The sequence below is a fragment of the Nerophis lumbriciformis genome, linkage group LG12, assembly GCF_033978685.3.
Source record: "Nerophis lumbriciformis linkage group LG12, RoL_Nlum_v2.1, whole genome shotgun sequence".
Classification (NCBI taxonomy): Eukaryota; Metazoa; Chordata; class Actinopteri; order Syngnathiformes; family Syngnathidae; genus Nerophis; species Nerophis lumbriciformis.
The window spans coordinates 18,873,026-18,898,145 of NC_084559.2; the positions used below are offsets into that span (position 1 = coordinate 18,873,026).

At 38.5% G+C, this 25,120-nt stretch overlaps 1 protein-coding gene across 2 annotated transcripts in view; it reads left to right on the forward strand.

Annotated features, from left to right (window-relative positions):
• The window catches only part of slc4a5a (solute carrier family 4 member 5a), a 151,586-nt gene that overhangs the window by 108,714 nt on the left and 17,752 nt on the right, over positions 1–25,120 (forward strand). For both annotated transcript variants that reach the window (XM_061986024.2, XM_061986025.2), the window contains 4 exons: positions 397–510; positions 6,798–6,959; positions 9,207–9,385; positions 20,486–20,558. In XM_061986024.2, the coding sequence (XP_061842008.1) occupies positions 397–510; positions 6,798–6,959; positions 9,207–9,385; positions 20,486–20,558 (528 nt within the window). The remainder of the gene's footprint in view (positions 1–396; positions 511–6,797; positions 6,960–9,206; positions 9,386–20,485; positions 20,559–25,120) is intronic.

Genomic DNA, 25,120 nt, shown 5'->3' on the forward strand with positions numbered 1-25,120 from the left:
CTGCTGTTTTGAGGCATTTAAAAAAAAAATAATGCACTTTGTGACTTCAGTAATAAAGATGGCAGTTTTGTTGGCACTTTTTTCCATAACTTGAGTTGATTTATTTTGGAAAACCTTGTTACATTGTTTAATGCATCCAGCGGGGCATCACAACAAAATTAGGCATAATAATGTGTTGATTCCACTACTGTATATATCGGTATCGGTTGATATCGGAATCGGTACTTAAGAGTTGGACAATATCGGAATATCGGCAAGAAAGCCATTATCGGACATCTCTAGTAGTGACCCCATTGATTAACTGCTTTTTCCAAACTTCCAAATTGTTTGACCTTGTCCAGAAATGTTATGTCGATTGTTTAATCATTTATTTTTCCTTCTTGCTTCTTATTCCAGCTGAGAAAACTCATCAGCGACTTCTCCATCTTCATGTCAATCATGACGTTTGTGGGCCTTGACATGCTGATTGGCCTCAAAACTCCCAAGTTAATTGTCCCGACAGAATTCAAGGTATTTTCTGTGTTTTTGTTCAGGTAATCCACTTGTGTCGTCTTTTGGGATCTTTGGGAATGCTATCAAATGCTCTTCCCTTCCCATCTCCTTGTCTGTCTACTATTGTTGGAACAACTGAGAAATAGACGGAGAAACTAACTCATTTGCGGGTTTTTTAGCCAAAATGGCATTTGTTTTAGTTTTGCGTGGTAAATACGGCGATGCGTCACGCTATCTCCCAGAGTTCTATGGCCATCTTTTAGGTATATACATTACATTGTATGCATTATGTCATATTATGATTTTTTTTTCTACATTTAAACACTTCTTTGTTGTCTACATAACATGTAAAGGTGGTTCTTTGGTCAAAATGTTGCATGGACCGTGTTTAACAGACTATCTTCAAGCTGCTTTCTGACAGCCTTCTCAGGATAGGCGGTCTTATTTACATGCCTCCACTTCTACCGGTCATCTTTGTTGTAGTTTTTAGCGCTTTACATAGCAAGTCTACTGACAGATTAAGTTAAGTTAAGTTTTGAGTCCTTTCAAGTCCTTTTAACCACTGTTAACATTGTATTTCCATGGCATATTGCTTTGTTACTAGTTCCACAGCAGTTTCTATCCTGTTCTCACCTTATCTCATTGATCTCATCTCATACTGTATGTGTGTTGATGTGTGCGTACACATGAAAAACATAACAAATATATGAACATAACAATGAACAGAGTTGTACTTTTTAGATGTCAGGGCCCTATGCAATTTTTGGACTATAACCTTAACTTAAAATCTTTTTTTTCCCTCAAAACTTGACAGTGCGCCTCATAACCCGGTGCGCCTAATGTACGGAATCATTCTGGTTTTGCTTACCGGCCTTGAAGCAATTTTATTTGGTACACGGTGTAATGATAAGTGTGACCAGTAGATGGCAGTCAAACATAAGAGATACGTGTAGACTGCACTATGATGGCAATATGACTCAAGTAAACAACACCAACATTTTATATGTTCCATTGAAAATATAGAACATTACACGCGGCGCTCAAAAATCCATCAACATGTTTTAGTACGACTTTGGTAAGCTTTGAAGCCGCACCGCTTGATGTGCTTCAACATAGGAGTATTATTATGGTGTGTGTGCTTTTTTGAGCCAAGGCACATTTTTTTCATAAAAAAAATACGGAGGCACACCACCAGCAGAAAATGTTAAAAAATGAAACTCCACCAGGTTGTCGTGCCTTATTTTGAGTTTGTTGTTGTTTCCTGTGTGTAGTGCTTTAGTTCCTGTCCTGCGCTGTTATTTTGCTGACCCTTCCTGTTTTGTTGGTGTTCTCCTGTAGCAGCTTCACGCCTTCCTTTGAGCACTATTGCCCACACCCGCTTTGTTTTCGCAATCAAGACTATTTAAGTTGTGTGTACGCTGTCCTTCTTTGTGGGGACACTGTTGATTGTCATGTCATGTACGGATGTGCTTTGAGGATGCCAGCTTTGCTCCACCCGCTGTAAGTCTTTGCTGTCGTCCAGCATTCTGTTTTTGTTGACTTTGCAGCCAGTTCAGTTTTACTTTAGTTTTACATATGCATCAGTGCATTTTCCTAGTGGGACTTGCCTTTTGTTAATTTTTTGGTTTAAGCCTTACATACCTTTTTACCTGCACGCTGCCTCCCGCTGTGCTCTGCATATTGGGATCACGACAAACCATCCTCGACGCGTTCCGACGTCTACAAAGCAATGAACTACCTGCTGCCACCTACTGACATGGAGTATTACAAGATTACCCTGCCAAGCTCTACACAGCACAGGCACTAGACAACGGCACATTATTATGATTATTGATTTGCAAAAAAATATTTTTTGGACCAATTCGGTGACGTTGCATAATTTCCCACGGCACACCAGACAATATCTCACGGCACACTAGTGTCCCGCGGCACCATATTTGCCAACTCTCCCAATTTTCCCGGGAGACTCACGAATTTCAGTGCCCCTCCCGAAAATCTCCCGGGGCAACCATTCTCCCGAATTTCTCCCAATTTCCACCCGGACAACAATATTGGGGGCGTGCCTTAAAGGCACTGCCTTTAACGTCCTCTACAACCTGTCGTCACGCCCGATTTTTCTCCATACAAACAGAATATATGTGGCTTTTACACACACACAAGCAATGCAAGCATACTTGGTCAACAGCCATACAGGTCACAATGAGGGTGGCCTTATAAACAACTTTAACACTGTTACAAATATGCGCCACACTGTGAACCCACACCAAACAACAATGACAAACACATTTCGGGAGAACATCCGCACCGTAACACAACATAAACACAACAGAACAAATACCCAGAATCCCTTGAAGCACTAACTCTTCCAATATACACCCCGGCTACCACCAAACCTGCCCACCTCAACCTCGCCCCGCCCATCTCCCGAATTCGGAGGTCTCAAGGTTGGCAAGTATGCGTGGCACAGTGGTTGAAAATCACTAAGGTAATACATATTAATTGGCATTTTGTTTCGCAATATTATGCAAAAGCAACTTTTCTTACCTTCTGGTACCTGCTGATCCGTATTTGGGATCTGCATAAATTCAGAAATATTGCGCGCGTCCGCCTTTTGTAGTGACTCCATTATTTTACACAGAATGACCCGAACAAATGTGAAATGATGGTAATTGTTTCCAGCTTTATTTGGAAGAAGATGGAGAAAAAGAAGAAGCTTATCGACTACGGTGTCGCCACGGACTTCAAAGGCGGACGCGCCCAATTTTTTCAGGACTTATGCAGATCACAAATACAGATCAGCCGGTACCAGAAGGTTAGAAAAGTTGCTTTTGCATAATATTGCGAAACAAAACGCCAGATAATATGTCTTACCTTATACACACATCATAATAATACTCCTATGTTGAAGCACAGTACGTCTGACTATGGTATCCGTAATGCGCCGGCAATCCATCAAGTGGTGCGGCTTCATAGCTTACCGAAGTCGTACTAAAACATGTTGATAGATTTTTTAGCGCTGTGTGTAATGTTCTATGTCAGGGGTCACCAACGCGGTGCCCGCGGGCACCAGGTCGCCCGTAAGGACCAGATGAGTCGCCCGCTGGCCTGTTCTAAAAATAGTTCAAATAGCAGCACTTACCAGTGAGCTGCCTCTATTTTTTAAATTTGATTTATTTATTAGCAAGCTGGTCTCGCTTTGCTCGACATTTTTAATTCTAAGAGCGACAAAACTCAAATAGAATTTGAAAATCCAAGAAAATATTTTAAAGACTTGGTCTTCACTTGTTTAAATAAATTCATTTATTTTTTTTACTTTGCTTCTTATAACTTTCAGAAAGACAATTTTAGAGAAAAAATACAACCTTAAAAATGATTTTAGGATTTTTAAACACATATACCTTTTTACCTTTTAAATGCCTTCCTCTTCTTTCCTGACAATTTAAATCAATGTGGGGGGGTGGTCCCTGGTTCCCTGGGCACCACGCCTCCTGTTTGTGGGTTGGGCTCTCGGGGGTGATGGGGCCGTGCTCTGGCTCCCACGCACTCTGGGAGTCGAATGTATTGTACATGCAAATTCACATATGCTCACATACGTACATAGGTACCTACGCTCCCACATACATACACAAATACAGTACATATTTACCTACCTAATGTTCGTACATCCACACGCACATTCAATATACAAACATACACATACACATACTGTACATATACATTCACTGTACAAACACATATACACATTCTGTACATATACATTCATTGTACAAACACATATACACATTCTGTACATATACAAGTACATATGCATACTTACACTCATGCACATAATCACGTTTCATCAAACATATATTAACGTTGTTGCCCTAGGGTAAACTGGGTGTAACACATGGCACACTGACAAAGCTTAACCTATTGTGACTATAACAATCTACAAGGTTAATGTAGGTTGCTTCTCTTTCTCCCCCTCCATTTTTCTGCATTCTTTCGTATCTCAAGTTATCATTACGTATATGTATTGTTGCATTTAAACAACTGTATTGTTGATAATAAAGGTAAATTATTGGTATTGTTCATTATCAATAGCGCTATTTCTATTGGTATTTGTATTGATCCATTTGTAGTGTAATAATGCTCATTGTCATTTCTGTATTATTTTTTATTTTTCGCTAACTGCTTATTTGCTATTACTTTTACCATCATATTTGTACATGTCATATTTGCTGATGTTGCTCTATTGTTGTTGTTGTTGTTGTTTGCTGTTGTTGTTTTTGTCTCTCTGTCTAATCCCCCTCTTGTCCCCACAATTTCCCCCTCTGTCTTCTTTTTTTTTCTCTTTCTATCCCCTCCTGCTCCGGCCCGGCTGCACTAAATGATAATATAAATACATTTAATAAAGTCAAATACAAATAAGGCAACAAGAGAAGTATCCTACACTTCTCTTTTGTAAAGTAAATCTGAACAGCCGACATGGGCATCTACATCAACTATATGATTTGCCTGAGAAGCTGGACAGGACATAAAAAAAATTAAAAAAAATAAAAAAAATAAAAAAATAAAAAAAATTAAAAAAAATAAATCAATGTGCAAGTAAATTTTTTTTTTTTTTATTGTAAAGAATAATAAATACATTTTAATTTAATTCTTCATTTTAGCTTCTGTTTTTTCGACGAAGAATATTTGTGAAATGTTTCTTCAAACTTATTATAATTAAAATTCAAAAAAATTATTCTGGCAAATCTAGAAAATCTGTAGAATCAAATTTAAATCTTATTTCAAAGTCTTTTGAATTTCTTTTAAAAATGTTGTTCTGGAAAATCTAGAAGAAATAATGATTTGTCTTTGTTAGAAATATAGCTTGGTCCAATTTGTTATATATTCCAACAAAGTGCAGATTGGATTTTAACCTATTTAAAACATGTCATCAAAATTCGAAAATTAATCTTAATCAGGAAAAATTACTAATGATGTTCCATAAATTCGTTTTTTAATTTTTTCAAAAAGATTCGAATTAGCTAGTTTTTCTCTTCTTTTTTTCGATTGAATTTTGAATTTTAAAGAGTCGAAATTGAAGATAAACTATGTTTCAAAATTTCATTTTCATTTTTTTCCGTTTTTTCTCCTCTTTTAAACCGTTCAATTAAGTGTTTTTTTTAATCATTTATTCTCTACAAAAAACCTTCCGTAAAAGGGAAAAAAATGTACGACGGAATAACAGACAGAAATACCCTTTTTTTTATATATATATATATGTATAGATTTATTTATTTAGCTATTCTATATATTTAAATCACACTTATATGTAACTTACAAATGACAATTTGTAAGTTACAAATTGTATATAATATATATAAACACTTAAAATGTAAAGTGTTTTTTGTGTTTAATATAAATGAACTCTGACCTAGTATAGTTCATATTGATATTTATGTTTCTATATATATTTATTGTGAGAAATCATTAAGATGATCAGTGTTTCCACAAAGATAAATATAATTAATTATTAATAATAACATAGAGTTAAAGGTAAATTGAGCAAATTGGCTATTTCTGGCAATTTATTTAAGTGTGTATCAAACTGGTAGCCCTTCGCATTAATCAGTACCCAAGAAGTAGCTCTTGGTTTCAAAAAGGTTGGTGACCCCTGTTCTATATTGTCAATGGAACATGTCAAATTGTGGTGTTCTTTACTTGAATCATATTGCAGTCTAGAACAGGTGGGAAACTAAATGATTGATTTTCTCACTGTAATAATGCAAATTGCATCTCTTGTATCACGTCTCACTGTGAAAAGCTGTCACATTATGCAAAAAAATAGCTGGCAAGCTGGATATGAAAGCACCATGCATGTCACAGCATGTTGCCAGTGATTGCTTGCATTTGAACCCTCGGCATGCACGACTTGTTGCTTCACTTTAGCTTCAAGAGGCGAAATTAAGAATGCAAGCTGATTTGAGTGCTATGAAAGCAGCAGCAGTTTGTCGGCTGGGTAAAATGAATTGTGGGCCCGATATCGGCAAGTTAAGATATTGTAATACACCAGTCCAGGTTGAATTGCTTCTGGGGAACATTGTGTTCATTTTCATCAATCATGCGAATGTACAATTACTCCACAAACAAGATAGCGAGAAAGGAGACATTTCCGAAAAAAGAGGGCGGTAAGTGTCAAAAAGCTTAATTGACTTCAATTTCCTGACTGTGTTGATAAAGCAAATACATGTCTTGCCTGAGGAGTTCATGATTAACTTTCGTATTATGAACGCCGACTTATTGGGGAGCTAAAGAGTTTTCTTATCTCCAACTAGCCGACTCGGCCGGGTCGTGGCTGGCTGGTGATGCCGTTTGGGAAGAACCCCTGGTGGGTTTACTTGGGCAGTTTTGTCCCCGCACTCTTGGTCACCATTCTCATCTTCATGGATCAGCAGATCAGCGCTGTCATCGTCAACCGCAAGGAGAACAAACTCAAGGTACAAGTGCACTGCAAAAACTGAAATCTAAGTAGGATTAAATATCTCAAATAAGGCTGATATTTGCTTATTTTCTGTCTGATAAGATGATATATGAGTGTTTTACTTGTTTTAAGGGTTTTGGTCCTAGATGATCTCAGTAAGATATTACAGCTTGTTGCTGAGATTTGATGACCTATATTGAGTAAAACATGCTTGAAACTAGAATATCAACTGTTGCAAAGCTGTGTCATCAACACTCACAAGTATAAAACTACTTTTTTAAAGTAATCATTTCTTATTTCAAGCATGAAAAAAAAAAACATGACTTTGACACAATTGTGTCTCATAATCAAAACCGATGACAGCCAAATGGACTTTGCTGTTTTATTTTCAATGAAACAATAGAAAATACGTACTCATATATTATACAAAGTTGTCTTATATAAAGATGTCTTAGTTGTCTTATATAAAGTTGTCTTGTCCAAAGTTGTCTTATATAAAATTGTTTTATATAAAGTTGTCTTATATAAAGTTGTCTCATACAAAGTTGTCTTATATAAAGTTGTCTTATATAAAGTTGTCTTATATAAAGATGTCTTATATAAACTTGCCTTATATAAAGTTGTCTTATACAAAGTTGTCTTCTATAAAATTGTCTATAAAGATGTCTTAGTTGTCTTATACAAAGTTGTCTTATATAAAGATGTATTGTGTATAAAGTTGTCTTATATAAAGTTGTCTTATACAAAGTTGTCTTATACAAAGTTGTCTTATATAAAGTTGTCTTATACAAAGTTGTCTTATATACAGTTGTCTTGTACAGAGTTGTCTTATATAAACTTGTCTTATATAAAGTTGTCTTATATAAAGTTGTCTTGTACAGAGTTGTCTTATATAAACTTGTCTTATATAAACTTGTCTTATATAAAGTTGTCTTGTACAGAGTTGTCTTATATAAACTTGTCTTTTATAAACTTGTCTTATACAAAGTTGTCTTATACAAAGTTGTCTTATATAAAGTTGTCTTATACAAAGTTGTCTTATATAAAGTTGTCTTGTACAGAGTTGTCTTATATAAACTTGTCTTATATAAAGTTGTCTTATACAAAGTTGTCTTATATAAAATTGTCTATAAAGATGTCTTAGTTGTCTTATACAAAGTTGTCTTATATAAAGATGTATTGTGTATAAAGTCGTCTTATATAAAGTTGTCTTATATAAAGATGTATTGTGTATAAAGTTGTCTTATACAAAGTTGTCTTATATAAACGTGTCTTATATAAAATTGTCTATAAAGATGTCTTAGTTGTCTTATACAAAGTTGTCTTATATAAAGATGTATTGTGTATAAAGTTGTCTTATATAAAGTTGTCTTATACAAACTTGTCTTATACAAAGTTGTCTTATCTAAAATTGTCTATAAAGATGTCTTAGTTGTCTTATACAAAGTTGTCTTATATAAAGATGTATTGTGTATAAAGTTGTCTTATATAAAGTTGTCTTATACAAAGTTGTCTTATATAAAATTGTCTATAAAGATGTCTTAGTTGTCTTATACAAAGTTGTCTTATATAAAGATGTATTGTGTATAAAGTTGTCTTATATAAAGTTGTCTTATACAAAGTTGTCTTATATAAAGTTGTCATATAATGTTGTCTTATACAAAGTTGTCTTATATAAAATTGTCTTATACAAAGTTGTCATATATAAAGTTGTCTTATATAAAGTTGTCTTATATAAAGTTGTCTATAAAGATGTCTTAGTTGTCTTATACAAAGTTGTCTTATATAAAGATGTATTGTGTATAAAGTTGTCTTATATAAAGTTGTCTTATACAAAGTTGTCTTATATAAAATTGTCTATAAAGATGTCTTAGTTGTCTTATACAAAGTTGTCTTATATAAAATTGTCTATAAAGATGTCTTAGTTGTCTTATACAAAGTTGTCTTATATAAAATTGTCTATAAAGATGTCTTAGTTGTCTTATACAAAGTTGTCTTGTATAAAGATGTATTGTGTATAAAGTTGTCTTATATAAAGTTGTCTTATACAAAGTTGTCTTATATAAAGTTGTCATCTAATGTTGTCTTATACAAAGTTGTCTTATATAAAATTGTCTCATACAAAGTTGTCATATATAAAGTTGTCTATAAAGATGTCTTAGTTGTCTTATACAAAGTTGTATAGGGGAGCCACAAGAATATAGGAAGCAAGACATGTGTTGGTTTTGTCATTAATGACCTTCTGTGCCTGCTGTTCCTGCAGAAAGGTTGTGGCTACCATTTGGATCTCTTCTGGGTGGGCGTCTTGATGGCGGCTTGTTCCTTCTTGGGCCTGCCCTGGTATGTTGCCGCCACCGTCATTTCCATCGCCCACATCGACTCTCTAAAAATGGAGAGTGAATCCAGCGCTCCGGGAGAGCAACCACAGTTCCTTGGGGTCAGGTTAGGATGAAGTCTTTGGATGATTCTGCACATTTTCAAATAAAAATATCAAGATGTGATTAAAATGTTGGTTTTGGGTATAAAAGTACCTCCATTTTTATATACTCAATATGTAGGGATGTCCGATAATATCGGACTGCCGATATTTATCGGCCGATAAATGCTTTAAAATGTAATATCGGAAATTATTGGTATCGATTTCAAAAAGTAAAATGTATGACTTTTTAAAACGCCGCTGTGTACACGGACGTAGGGAGAAGTCCAGAGCGCCAATAAACCTTAAAGGCACTGCCTTTGCGTGCCGGCCCAGTCACATAACATCTACGTCTTTTTACACACACAAGTGAATGCAAGGCATACTTGGTCAACAGCCATACAGGTCACACTGAGGGTGGCCGTATAAACAACTTTAACACTGTTACAAATATGCGCCACACTGTGAACTAGGGATGTCCGATAATATCGGCCTGCAGATATCGCCAATAAATGCGTTAAAATGTAATATCGGAAATTATCGGTATCGTTTTTTTTATTATCGGTATCTTTTTTTTTTGTTTGTTTGTTTTTGTTTTTGTTTTTATTAAATCAACATAAAAAAACACAAGATACACTTACAATTAGTGCACCAATCCAAAAAACCTCACTCATTCACACTCATTCACACAAAAGGGTTGTTTCTTTCTGTTATTAATATTCTGGTTCCTACATTATATATCAATATATATCAATACAGTCTGCAAGGGATACAGTCTGTAAGCACACATGATTGTGCGTGCTGCTGGTCCACTAATAGTACTAACCTTTAACAGTTAATTTTACTCATTTTCATTCATTACTAGTTTCTATGTAACTGTTTTTATATTCTTTTACTTTCTTTTTTATTCAAGAAAATGTTTTTAATTTATTTATCTTATTTTATTAATTTTTTTTTAAAAGTACCTTATCTTCACCATACCTGGTTGTCCAAATTAGGCATAATAATGTGTTAATTCCACGACTGCATATATCGGTTGATATCGGTATCGGTAATTAAAGAGTTGGACAATATCGAAATATCGGATATCGGCAAAAAGCCATTATCGGACATCTCTACTGTGAACCCGCACCAAACAAGAATGACAAACACATTTCGGGAAAACATCCTCACCGTAACACAACATAAACACAACAGAACAAATACCCAGAAGCCCTTGCAGCACTAACTCTTCCGGGACGCTACAATATACACCCCCCTAACCCCCTAACCCCCCCCCCCCCCCACCCACCCACACCTCAACCCGTCCCCCCCCCCCAACCCCACCCACCTCAACCTCCTCATGCTCTCTCAGAGAGAGCATGTCCCAAATTCCAAGCTGTTGTTTTTGAGGCATGTTAAATAAAATAATGCACTTTGTGACTTCAATAATAAATATGGCAGTGCCATGTTGGCATTTTTTTCCATAACTTTGAATTGATTTATTTTAGAAAACCTTGTTACATTGTTTAATGCATCCAGCGGGGCATCACAACAAAATTAGGCATAATAATGTGTTAATTCCACGACTGTATATATCGGTATCGGTTGATATCGGAATCGGTAATTAAGAGTTGGACAATATCGGAATATCGGATATCGGCAAAAAAGCCATAATCGGACATCTCTATCAATATGTATACTTTGGAACCTGTTTATGTCAACATCAACTAAATCAACCAATTCTTCCTAACAAATACCCGCTTAAATGGAAGCCAATGTCCAAAAGAAATCAAATCTGAAAATCAAAGGGGTAATTTTTTTTATCAAAACAAATCAGTTTGTTCATTTTGTGTTGGACTATTGTTAATTTTGTATATTGCGGTTGGCGTTGCTTTGTTGGGTTGGAGTGGTCGGGGGGGCCGTGATTGGTGGCCGTGCGCTGATGGAATTGTGGGTACTGGCTGGCGTTGGCTTGTTGACATGTGGGCGGGTGGACTTCTTCCCCCGTTGAGAGGCTTCGTTACCTGGCCAGGACTCGTTTGAGCGGATTACTGCGTGGATAGCTGGGGTGCGTGTTCCTGTTAAGCATGGGGGCTGTGCAGTTTTTTTGCCTGGGGTTACTGGTGTGGACTCCGCAGAGTCGGGTTGGGCAGGCGCTGGCTTTGTTTGGCAGGGGGTGGACTGGCGTGGCGTCGTGTTAGACTGCTGTGGAGCGCCTGCGGGGGTCATGGGCTGTGGCGTCACGCAGGTTTCTCTTCCTGTTGGGCGGGGTCTGTGCCCGTCTGTTCCGGCCTTGCACTCTGGGGTCTGTGTCGGTGGCTTGATGCGGTTGATTGAAGTAAGCCACAAATGGCTGCGGCATTTTGAGAAGGTGGCGATCCGTGCAAGACAGACGATGGAGATTGAATCTCTCATGTGCATCTCATCATATTTGGACTGTTAGGAAAAAATATATACATTGTCCACCCAGCAATTACATTTTTGAGCTACTGAATGACTTTAGGGCGGATTCCGAGCCAGCAGACACTAAAATTAATCAATATCTCCTGAAAGAAAAAACTTTTCAGAACACTGCATTTTTTTCACATCCGCATAAAAGCAGCTTACTATTGCTGTTACACTGTTAGTGCTGGTGTCCCTCAAAGCGCATCTTTGGCGTGTTAAAAATGTTATGTTGTTTAGATCGCTTTTGATTAGAGATGTCCGATAATATCGGACTGCCGATATTATTATTATTATAAATGTTTTAAAATGTAATATCGGAAATTATCGGTATCGGTTTAAAAATTATCGGTATCTGTTTCAAAAAGTACAATTTATGACTTTTTAAAACGCCGCTGTGTACACAGACGTAGGGAGAAGTACAGAGCGCCAATAAACCTTAAAGGCACTGCCTTTGCGTGCCGGCCCAGTTACATAATATCTACAGCTTTTCACACACACAAGTGAATGCAACGCATAATTTGTCAATAGCCATAAAGGCGACACTGAGGGTGGCCGTATAAACAACTTTAACACTGTTACAAATATGCGCCACACTGTGAAACCACACCAAACAGGAATGACAAACACATTTCGGGAGAACATCCGCACCGTAACACAACATAAACACAACAGAACAACCCCGCCCACCTCAACCTCCTCATGCTCTCTCAGGGAGAGCATGTCCCAAATTCCAAGCTGCTGTTTTGAGGCATGTTAAAAAAAAAAATAATGCACTTTGTGACTTCAATAATAAATATGGCAGTGCCATGTTGGCATTTTCTTGTGCCCGAATGCAGCTGAGAGAGGCTCCAGCACCCCCCGCGACCCCAAAAGGGACAAGCGGTAGAAAATGGATGGATGGATGAATGTTGGCATTTTTTTCCATAACTTGAGTTGATTTATTTTGGAAAACCTTGTTACATTGTTTAATGCATCCAGCGGGGCATCACAACAAAATTAGGCATAATAATGTGTTAATTCCACGACTGTATATATCGGTATCGGTTGATATCGGAATCGGTAATTAAGAGTTGGACAATATCGGAATATCGGATATCGGCAAGAAAGCCATTATCGGACATCTCTACTTTTGATACCCCAGAAAAAGTGGTGCAGTTTATAGTTGTGTGCTGCATGTTCCACAACGTAGCAAAACACCACAAGTTGGAGCATGTTGCAATGAATGAGGAGGGAAGTGTAGTATATCACCCACAAAGACGTCCACTTATAGTATGTGCAATTTTATAGTTTGCAAATGCTATTTACTACTTGTTATTTGGGATCTAGTAGATATCTGGGTGTGCATATCAAACTATGCAATGGAATTGATCCCTATACGAAATCAAAAAAGGATTTGTTGAGGGATTTCAAGGATTATCCGTGGGTCGCGTTGCCCATACTTGCCAACCTTGTACCTACGATTTCGGGAGGTGGGGGTGGGGGCGTGGTCGGGGTGGGGCGGGGGCGTGGTTGGGGGCGGGGCTAAGAGGGGAGGAGTATATTTACAGCTAGAATTCACCAAGTCAAGTATTTCATACATATATATATATATATATATATATATATATATATAAAAGAAATACTTGATTTTCAGTGAATTCTAGCTGTATATATATTTATTATATATATATATATATATATATATATATAAATAAATACTTGAATTTCAGTGTTCATTTATTTACACATATACACACACATAACACTCATCTACTCATTGTTGAGTTAAGAGTTGAATTGTCCATCCTTGTTCTATTCTCTGTCACTATTTTTCTAACCATGCTGAACACCCTTTCGCAGGTACCCAGAAAGGTTTCGAGTACCACCAAAAAAACTGAATCTCTGAAGACAGTATAAAAATCTGTCTTAAAGGTGTACAGATACTGTTTGTATAATAAGCATGTTATTTTTTTTTACAAATGAGGGTTAAGAGTTCAGTACTAAAAAAAAAAAAAAGAATGTGGCTTAAGTACAGTTTTTTAATTGAGCTGCTGCATTTTTTGGTTGGGTTGTTTATTTATTTTGAGTAACTTCTATACATTTCTAAAAGGGGAATAATGTAATAGAGTTATCTATGTTTGTCTGTTGCCATCTCCTGGTGAATGTTGGCTATAGCGTACTGGGGTTACTTTTTGGTTGGCCAACGATTTACGTGGTGTTGCGCACCTGACGTCACTCAGGTCCGCATGGAGCTGGAGGGGGCGTGGCTTCCAGCTCCGCCTGAATTTCGGGAGATTTTCGGGAGAAAATTTGTCCCGGGAGGTTTTCGGGAGAGCCGCTGAATTTCGGGAGTCTCCCAGAAAATCCGGGAGGGTTGGCAAGTATGGCGTTGCCAGACATGCCGAACTATCTGGTGCTCCAGACATCATTCTACACGACAAAACAGATGGAAACTTGGAAAAACATGAAGGTCAACAACTTATTTGTGTGTGGCTGGCTCAAGGAAATTGGTATCAAGACTCCCTCGGATAAATCATGTATTGTTTTTGCTCAGGCAAGGTTGTGTTTTTTTATTTAACTTTGCGTCTACAACTAACTAGTTTTGGCCATGTTCGTTGTCTTGTTGTTGTTGTTGCACAGGTCGTCACAAGTATGCGTGTTTTTCCCCGTAATTATCAAAATATACAGGTAAAAGCCAGTAAATTAGAATATTTTGAAAAACTTGATTTATTTCAGTAATTGCATTCAAAAGGTGTAACTTGTACATTATATTTATTCATTGCACACAAACTAATGCATTCAAATGTTTATTTCATTTAATTTTGATGATTTGAAGTGGCAACAAATGAAAATCCAAAATTCCGTGTGTCACAAAATTAGAATATTACTTAAGGCTAATACAAAAAAGGGATTTTTAGAAATGTTGGCCAACTGAAAAGTATGAAAATGAAAAATATGAGCATGTACAATACTCAATACTTGGTTGGAGCTCCTTTTGCCTCAATTACTGCGTTAATGCGGCGTGGCATGGAGTCGATGAGTTTCTGGCACTGCTCAGGTGTTATGAGAGCCCAGGTTGCTCTGATAGTGGCCTTCAACTCTTCTGCGTTTTTGGGTCTGGCATTCTGCATCTTCCTTTTCACAATACCCCACAGATTTTCTATGGGGCTAAGGTCAGGGGAGTTGGCGGGCCAATTTAGAACAGAAATACCATGGTCCGTAAACCAGGCACGGGTAGATTTTGCACTGTGTGCAGGCGCCAAGTCCTGTTGGAACTTGAAATCTCCATCTCCATAGAGCAGGTCAGCAGCAGGAAGCATGAATTGCTCTAAAACTTGCTGGTAGACGGCTGCGTTGACCCTGGATCTCAGGAAACAGAGTGGACCGACACCAGCTGCACTGCTGCTGAGTGGTCCAAAGTCATGTTTTCTGACGAAAGCAAATTTTGCATTTCCTTTGGAAATCGAGGTCCCAGAGTCTGGAGGAAGACAGGAGAGGCACAGGATCCACATTGCCTGAAGTCTAGTGTAAAGTTTCCACCATCAGTGATGGTTTGGGGTGCCATGTCATCTGCTGGTGTCGGTCCACTCTGTTTCCTGAGATCCAGGGTCAACGCAGCCGTCTACCAGCAAGTTTTAGAGCACTTCATGCTTCCTGCTGCTGACCTGCTCTATGGAGATGGAGATTTCAAGTTCCAACAGGACTTGGCGCCTGCACACAGCGCAAAATCTACCCGTGCCTGGTTTACGGACCATGGTATTTCTGTTCTAAATTGGCCCGCCAACTCCCCTGACCTTAGCCCCATAGAAAATCTGTGGGGTATTGTGAAAAGGAAGATGCAGAATGCCAGACCCAAAAACGCAGAAGAGTTGAAGGCCACTATCAGAGCAACCTGGGCTCTCATAACACCTGAGCAGTGCCAGAAACTCATCGACTCCATGCCACGCCGCACTAACGCAGTAATTGAGGCAAAAGGAGCTCCAACCAAGTATTGAGTATTGTACATGCTCATATTTTTCATTTTCATACTTTTCAGTTGGCCAACATTTCTAAAAATCCCTTTTTTGTATTAGCCTTAAGTAATATTCTAATTTTGTGACACACGGAATTTTGGATTTTCATTTGTTGCCACTTCAAATCATCAAAATTAAATGAAATAAACATTTGAATGCATCAGTCTGTGTGCAATGAATAAATATAATGTACAAGTTACACCTTTTGAATGCAATTACTGAAATAAATCAAGTTTTTCAAAATATTCTAATTTACTGGCTTTTACCTGTAACTATAGATCTCAGTGTTGTGTATGTGTTGAAATATTCATTTATGATTGCTGTCTTTGTCAAAAGCTTAACTCTTTTAGGTTTTGCTCACATTTAATTTATTTTATTCAGAGTTGCCGCGTTTGTGGTTTATGAGACACTCGTGGCAAAAGTGTGTTTTAAGAACTCCGGAACAAGATAAAATACAAATAATATCAAGATATTACTTAAATTGGAAAAACAAAACGTTAAAGGTATGTCAAACAAACCTTTACGAAGTGATCACGGCAAACTTGTGCATTCTTCGACTTTGCTCCCTTGGACTGGAGTGTGTGCCACTTTCACTTTCCATGAATTCTTGACATATTTTGCCCTCCTTGATTACCTCTTGAAGACCACTGAAGAAAGTTTTATCCTTTTCGCGATTTGAACGTTTCCAACAGCCTAAACGACGTGGCGACAGGTGAACACAACCTATTGGCCCAGCTCAGACAACTTTAACATACTTTTGAACATTTTCCCAAACTGAAGAAGAGTCATTTGAGTACCGTATTTTTCGGAGTATAAGTCGCTCCGGAGTATAAGTCGCACCGGCCGAAAATGCATAATAAAGACGGGAAAAAAAACATATGTAAGTCGCACTGGAGTATAAGTCGCATTTTTGGGGAAATGTATTTGATAAAAGCCAACACCAAGAATAGACATTTGAAAGGCAATTTAAGATAAATAAAGGCTGAATAAGTGTACGTTATATGAGGCATAAATAACCAACTGAGAACGTGCCTGGTATGTTAACGTAACATATTATGGTAAGAGTCATTCAAATAACTATAACATATAGAACATGCTATACGTTTACCAAACTATCTGTCACTCCTAATCGCTAAATCCCATGAAATCTTATACGTCTAGTCTCTTACGTGAATGAGATAAATAATATTATTTGATATTTTACGGTAATGTGTTAATAATTTCACACATAAGTCGCTCCTGAGTATAAGTCGCACCCCCGGCCAAACTATGAAAAAAACTGCGACTTATAGTCCGAAAAATACGGTAACTAGACTGAAAGAAACTGGAGTGAGAGCAAGCTCTATTTTCCAATGACGCCCAAATTATTAAAGGGGAACATTATCACAATTTCAGAAGGGTTAAAACCATTAAAAATCAGTTCCCAGTGGCTTATTTTAAGTTTTTTTCAAAATTTTACCCATCACGCAATATCCCTAAAAAAAGCTTCAAAGTGCCTGATTTTAACCATCGTTATATACACCCGTCCATTTTCCTGTGACGTCACATAGTGATGCCAATACAAACAAACATGGCGGAAAGAACAGCAAGCTATAGCGACATTAGCTCGGATTCAGACTTGGATTTCAGCGGTTTAAGCGATTCAACAGATTACGCATGTATTGAAACGGATGGTTGTAGTGTGGAGGCAGGTAGCGAAAACAAAATTGAAGAAGAAACTGAAGCTATTGAGCCATATCGGTTTGAACCGTATGCAAGCGAAACCGACGAAAACGACACAACAGCCAGCGACACGGGAGAAAGCGAGGACGAATTCGGCGATCGCCCTCTAACCAACGATTGGTATGTGTTTGTTTGGCATTAAAGGAAACTAACAACTATGAACTAGGTTTACAGCATATGAAATACATTTGGCAACAACATGCACTTTGAGAGTGCAGACAGCCCAATTTTCATCAATTAATATATTCTGTAGACATACCCTCATCCGCTCTCTTTTCCTGAAAGCTGATCTGTCCAGTTTTGGAGTTGATGTCAGCAGGCCAGGGAAGCTAGGGTCGATATTCTTCTCTTGATCATCTTCGGTGGCATAAGGGACGGTGTGAGCCAAGACATCCAGGGGGTTTAGCTCGCTCGTCTGCGGGAACAAACTGCCGCCATCGCTTGCCGAGCTACCGAGGTCCTTTGTCCCTGAATTGCTCACACACTCCGGCAGATTCAATGGGGGTCTGGCGGCAGATTTCTTTGACTTTATCGTTGGAAATGCATCTGCTTTGAGTGTCGCAGGATATCCACACATTCTTGCCATCTCTGTCGTAGCATAGCTTTCGTCGGTAAAGTGTGCGGAACAAACGTCCAATTTCTTGCCACTTTCGCATGTTTGGGCCACTGGTGCAACTTGAATTCGTCCCTGTTCGTGTTGTTACACCCTCCGACAACACACCGACGAGGCATGATGTCTCCAAGGTACGGAAAACAGTCGAAAAAACGGAAAATAACAGAGCTGATTTGACTCGGTGTTTGAGAAAATGGTGGATTGTTTCCCGATGTGACGTCACAACGTGACAAGAGCGAATAATAGAAAGGCGTTTAATTCGCCAAAATTCACCCATTTAGAGTTCGGAAATCGGTTAAAAAAATATATGGTCTTTTTTCTGCAACATCAAGGTATATATTGACGCTTACATAGGTCTGGTGATAATGTTGCCCTTTAAAAGCAATAATTACAGCAGTAATTGCTAAGTATAAACGTGAAAAAAATAGAATGACTGTTAAAATACATGTAATTTCAGGGGTTATGGAGTTAATGATAAAATACCTGAAATAATTAAAAATAATTAAATAATCCAGTTGGAGTTTTGTTAAAATATTATTACATTTAAAAGGTCCAAAAAGCAGCTCTTCCAACCTTAGTCCTAAAAAATGTGATATTAAGAACTGAGGGATTGTGAGCACAAGCGGAGGAAATGAATGAAGTTTGTTGCTATAAATGTGTTATATATGCAGGTCAAATATATGACCAAAGGCCTCATAAATAAAACATTCAAATAAAAAGTTTTACTCTCTTCTCAGAGCCAAGGCAGTACAGTTGATATTCTGGTTGAGGTGTCATAAATCCATCACTAGTAATAAATCTAATGGCAAACTACATTAAATGGTTTTAATGTAGTTGGGAAGCATGCATAGAAATGAAATCTCCCTGGTCCAAAACTGATGAAAAAGTAGCTTGTACTATTGGCTTCCTGTAGGACTGATTCATACCCAGTGGACTTATGTAAGGGTTTTAAGATTTGTTTAAAAGTAGTACGTGAAATACGACCATGATGCGTCTATGCTAATAGCATGTTGACATTAAGCACAGTGACTCAAGAATAGTTTGTGTTCTAAAACTTAACAACATTAAATTATATTTCATGGTAAAATTATAATTTTAAGAAGCAGAGACAGGCAAAATAATACAGGAGACATATATAATAGTCTCCTTTTTAGGTGAGAGAGGACGCTAAAGGCAGTGCCTTTAAGGCACGCCCCCAATATTGTTGCCCGTGTGGAAATCGGTAGAAATTCGGGAGAATGGTTGCTTGGGAGATTTTCGGGAGGGGCACTGAAATTCGGGAGTCTCCCGGGAAAATCGGGAGGGTTGGCAAGTATGCCCAAACCTGATTTGTGGTCATGTCAAAATCAATCAAAACAAACTTATTGGTCTTAGCTTTTTCTCATCCATCTCTCAATTCACCCTTTTACATTGTGTGCAAATGGAGAAAAACGGTGTCTCTTACAAGTCTGGCGAAGGTTACGAATAAATATACAAATAATAGCTATTTGAGGTTATGTGGCCAGCCCTTCATGTGTCAGGTTCAAACACTGATGACATCTATTAAACAAGACAAGAGGCAAAGAATTAAACAGAGACAGAATTCAATTTGAACTCAATATTGAGGAGAGTCGTCTGTACACTGTACTCTTGCACAGTATTTTAGCACACTTTGCCAAAAGATTGCACGCCTCCTTCTTTTATTTTGGACCCTCCCAGACCACATGGCCACCGCTGTTTCCAAAGGACAAAGGTCCCAAAAAGTTCACAGAAAAGGTCGTAAACAATTCACAGAAAAGGTCAGTTCAAAAAGAGGTCCATAAAATAGTTCAAAAAGAGTTCGTAAAATACTTCAAAAAGAGGTCGTCTGGAAATTGGGCAGATCCTGTCATCTCTCCGTTTTGAAGTCCTTGGGTTAGAACAATATCTTTCTGTTGATTACATACATGAAAGAACATAGGAACACCTTCATCTTGCTTTCCCCCCAACACAGTGGAGTTTTACGAGCCTTGCTCTTGGTAGGTTTCAAAGACAGCTTTTGTCTTCTTACCTGGAACTCAAAGTTTTTTGAGATAACTTACAAACAATTATTCTAACACATGTCAGTCAGTCTGAGTTCTGTCAACGTAAACAGGTCCAACAGCAGTAACAACTGACATTTTTTGCAATTACAACCATAACGTTTAGTGACCTTTGATGAAAATCACTCCCAGAAGTTAACCAGTCATTGATTTTCATAAAGGTAATTAAAAGTGATGTAAACATGCCAGGACGTTACTTTTGTCATTTCAGCTGGAGTGAAATCCTTTGCCCAGCTTTGCTTTGCAGAGGACCAGAACATTCTTGGAGCTGATTTATCTTTTGTGTTTGTGTCATTAATGTTGGATTCACAGAGAACAGCGGGTGACAGGCATCCTGGTGTTTGTTCTCACTGGGGTTTCCATCTTCCTCGCTCCAATATTGAAGGTATGCAGAACACTGGAATGAGCCACATGTGCTATACAAACATTTCTTTTAATTCAGGTCCAGGTAAAGATGCCAGTGCCAAATAAAGTACTGCAGTTATGTGCATTGAAGGAAGTACAATTGAAATTCCAATAGAGGACTTTGGATGTTATCCCACAATGCATTGTTGGCAGCCATGTTGGTAGGCTTTGTTCACTGAGTCATTGTTTACGATAGCGCTACACATGATGCTTCCAGACTATTAAGTGGAAAATACAATTGCACCGGCTTTGATACAATGGAGAAATACTGTCGTCGGCATCCTTCCATCTCGGGAGACGATGGGGTAGATCCAAAAAGGGGGGGGGGTCTCACTGGGATGGTCCCTCCCATGGACGGAGATAGCCCCTGGCACCTGTTTCCTTCGCCAATCGAATGGGCTTAGAACCAGTATCTGCTGGAGTGACCTCTCCAGTGGACCTCTCCAGTGGATCTACATGGCCTGGGCATGGAACTATGGAGGGCAAGCTGTTGTCAAGGCAGCAAGCCCCCCCCCCCCTCCCCGCATGGTTGGTGGATCCAAGGGAGCGACAAGTGTCGATACAACTTGGCACCAGCGATGCCGCAGGACTTGCCGGAATGACGCTACAACATCAAACCGCCTTCAGGACTCCGGCTTCTGATTTTCTGTCGGGGTTTACAACCCTTAGCCTTACCCTCAAGTGGGTTGACTGCAAGGCAGCAGTGGTTTTGAGATTGGAGATTTCCTTCTCCTAGATGGGCTGCCTTACCAGGTTTACGATCCCCATCTGCCCGAATGCGGCAGGTAGCACGGGGTAAGCCCGATCTGACTACAAATACTAGAAATACTGTGATTCATTAGATAAGACGTCTCTTTGTTGTTACAAGGACAAAACAGCTGCAATTGGATGTGAGGACCCTTACCAGATCGACAAGTCTGCAGAGATCACAACATCTTCCTCGATCTTTTAAACCCGGACTTGGTGAATGACTTCATTTTTCAACCAAGCCCATTTTATACCTTGAAGGACTTTCAAAATTCTAAGAGTCCAGCAAACTATGGCCGATTAGTTTGTTACATTTGTGTTTATCTGTATAAACCCAGTGGAGATGGTGTAGTCAAGGCTGGAGTCATGCACTCGCTGAAATGATCCCAGTCCAGTTCGACACACTGGATAATCACTGATAACCAATCTGAGACCATCTCAGCACACTGTGGCAGGATTGGGAGAAAGTTGTTCCCGTGTCGCTTCAGTTTAGTTTTATTAGGAGGCCACAGTCCGGATGAGAGAAGTGAGTACAGTATCCATTATCAATACCACTACCAAGTTCTTCGACCAATCACATCAAGTTAATTCGGAGTGCAGCTGTCGTTTGTTTTCTTAATAACATGAAATGAAATGATGTGAACAAACACGTCCATGTCACATACACTATATTTCCAAAAGTATTTGGCCACCTGCCTTTACCCACATATGAACTCGAAGTGCCATCCCATGGAATTGTCCAAAATGTTTTGGTATCCTGGAGCATTCAAAGTTCTTTTCCCTGGAACAAAGGGGCCAAGCCCAACTCCTGAAAAACCAACCCCACACCATAATTTCTCACTCAGCACAATGCAGTCCGAAATGTAGCGTTCTCCTGGCAACCTCCAAACCCAGAGTTGTCCATCAAATTGCCAGATGGAAAAGCGTGATTCATCCCTCCAGAGAAGGCGTCTCCACTGCTCTAGAGTCCAGTGGCAACGTGCTTTACACCACTGCATCCCACGCTTTGCATTGGACTTGGTGATGTATGGCTTAGATTCTGCTGCTCGGCCATGAAAACCCATTCCATGAAGCTCTCTGCGTACTGTACGTGGGCTAATTGGAAGGTCACATGAAGTTTGGAGCTCTGTAGCAACTGACAGAACGTCTTTTCACTTTGTGCTTCAGCATCCGCCGACCCCTCTCTGTCAGTTTACGTGGCCCACCACTTGGTGGCTGAGTTGCTGTTGTTCCCAAACTCTTCATTTTTCTTATAATAAAGTTGACTTTGGAATATTTAGGAGCGAGGAAATTTCACGACTGGATTTGTCGCCTATGAGAGTTCCACGCTGGAAATCACTGAGAGCGGCCCATTCTTTCACAAATGTTTCTAGAAACAGTCTCCATGCCTAAGTGCTTGATTTTATACACCGGGCCAAGTGATTAGGACACCTGATTCTCATCATTTGGATGGGTGCCCAAATACTTTTGGCAATATAGTGTATGATCAGTTGTGTGCAGCTATTCATGCTCGCCTTCTTTTCAGCTGCTTCCTCCTATCCAGAATATGCTTAGGAATTCGCTAAAAGCTTGTTTTATCTCTCGCACCTTGATTGTGACAGTTGACAATCGCACATGTCGTTGGCATTATGAGCACCACTGGATGAAGGGTAGGCGACAATGAGCGTGTTTACAAATGAAGCCTACCAATATGGCCACTGGTAATGCATTTTGGGAACCCGGAAACATTTACATTTCTCTATTGTTGAGTTTGGTGTATTCCTCAATCATGCTTTACAGTATATTCCATATCCTACATCACTGTTTGAAATATTTCAGTCCCAATCCCATTTAAATGCAAATAATCCCTACAAATTATACGTGGATTTGCAACTGTGTCCAATGCCCGCAACTTCTCCGCACATCTTAGCCAATCGTCATCATTTCCGCCAATCAAATTTGTCTCAAACACAAACGGTAATTGTATACTCAAGACTTATATTTGTTTCTTGTGTCAAGAACAGTAACACATAACAAAATATACTTGTTTTATTGCTCAAATTGTTCTCCCACTACGTAGCTCAGACCTACTTCTAGTCTATATCACTAAGCCTTCTAGGTAATGTAGTAACATCTACTTCCCAGTGTACATGTATTCAACCTTTCTCTGTCCAGGATAAGGTCATTAAGAACAGATTTTAATTTGCAATGTTGACCCAGCAAAGAGGCAGCATCTGCAGTACATGATAATGACAATTTATCATCATTTCATTTAGCAAACAAAATGAACACTATAGATCACTATCAACAGTTCACAAATGGTGTTAAATGTGTTGAATGAATGTTTTAAGATGGACACACGCAGATACATAGAATGTTTGCAACTTAAAGTCGACAGAGCTGACAATATGGTGGTGTTTCCTGATTATTGCCAGTTATTTACTGTTGTTACATTTACCGTCCCCACTTCTGTGTGTTCCTGGTAGTCAGGTTCCGTGCCCAGTGGTGCATCTAAGCAGAGGTGGGTAGAGTAGCCAGAAATTGTACTCAAGCAAGAGTACTGTTACTTTAGAGATTTATTACTCAAGTAAAAGCAAGGAGTAGTCACCCAAATATTTACTTGAGTAAAAGTAAAAAGTATGTTGTGAAAAAACTACTGCGGTACTGAGTAACTGATGAGTAACCTGTTCGTTTAATGATGACGGCAACAAATAATGCACAAAAACATAAAAATAGAAATGAGCAAATTCAGAACCAGGAATATCTCTTAAGCAACTAAAACAAAAATATATACTAAATAATAATACATTAACATAAAAAAAATTAAGGCAAATTGAGCCACAATAACTTAACAGCACCCTAGGCTCAGTAGGCAGAGATTACAAAGGAAAATAACAAGTTAGCCTTTACGGAAACCATAAACTTGTGACCGCCTGGCTTTGTTTGATTGGTGAAACGGAGTCAAACGTCACCAGTGACTGTATTTGATTGGTGAAACGCAGGCATGCGATAGATCCTACTTTGAAGGTCTGTCTGACAGACCAAAACAAACAAAGCGTGCATTAACAGATCGATAAAAATCAGTAGCGAGTAGCGAGCTGAATGTAGATAAATGGAGCGGAGTAAAAGTAGCGTTTATTCTCTATAAATATACTCAAGTAAAAGTAAAAGTATGTTGCATTAAAACTACTCTTAGAAGTACAATTTATCCCAAAAGTTACTCCAGTAGATATAACGGAGTAAATGTAGCGCGTTACTACCCACCTCTGCGTCTAAGTAGACATATTGTCATAAAACACAAAAGTTAAGCAGGCACTTCTCACTTATTTTGAAGATCTCAAAACAGCTTGATTGAAGCTTTTATTAGTAGATTGCACAGTACAGTACATATTCCGTACAATTGACCACTAAATGGTAACACCTGAATAAGTTTTTCAACTTGTTTAAGTCAGGGTCCACGTTAATCAATTCATGGTAAAGCTTGCTTGGCAATATTGTTTTATAAATATCTCCTCACAGCCACCCTGGTTCCAATTCAATTTCCGGCACTTATCGGGATCCCAAATACACAAAAACAAGTGCCAATATGACCCCTTTAAAGGGGACGTATTATTTCTGTTACTTGGATGGAAAGAATGTCTCGGAATTTTAAGGAATTGAATTCCACTTCCTGTAGTTCCACTTCTTCACATGAATTGAAACAAAATTCCAAAGTTGGAATTTTTCCCAATCCATCTTGTTTTACTTCCCATGATGCAGACTAGAAGTAGGGAGTCCAAGTCCATGACATGATTTGTGTGCTTCTCTTTTTTGCAG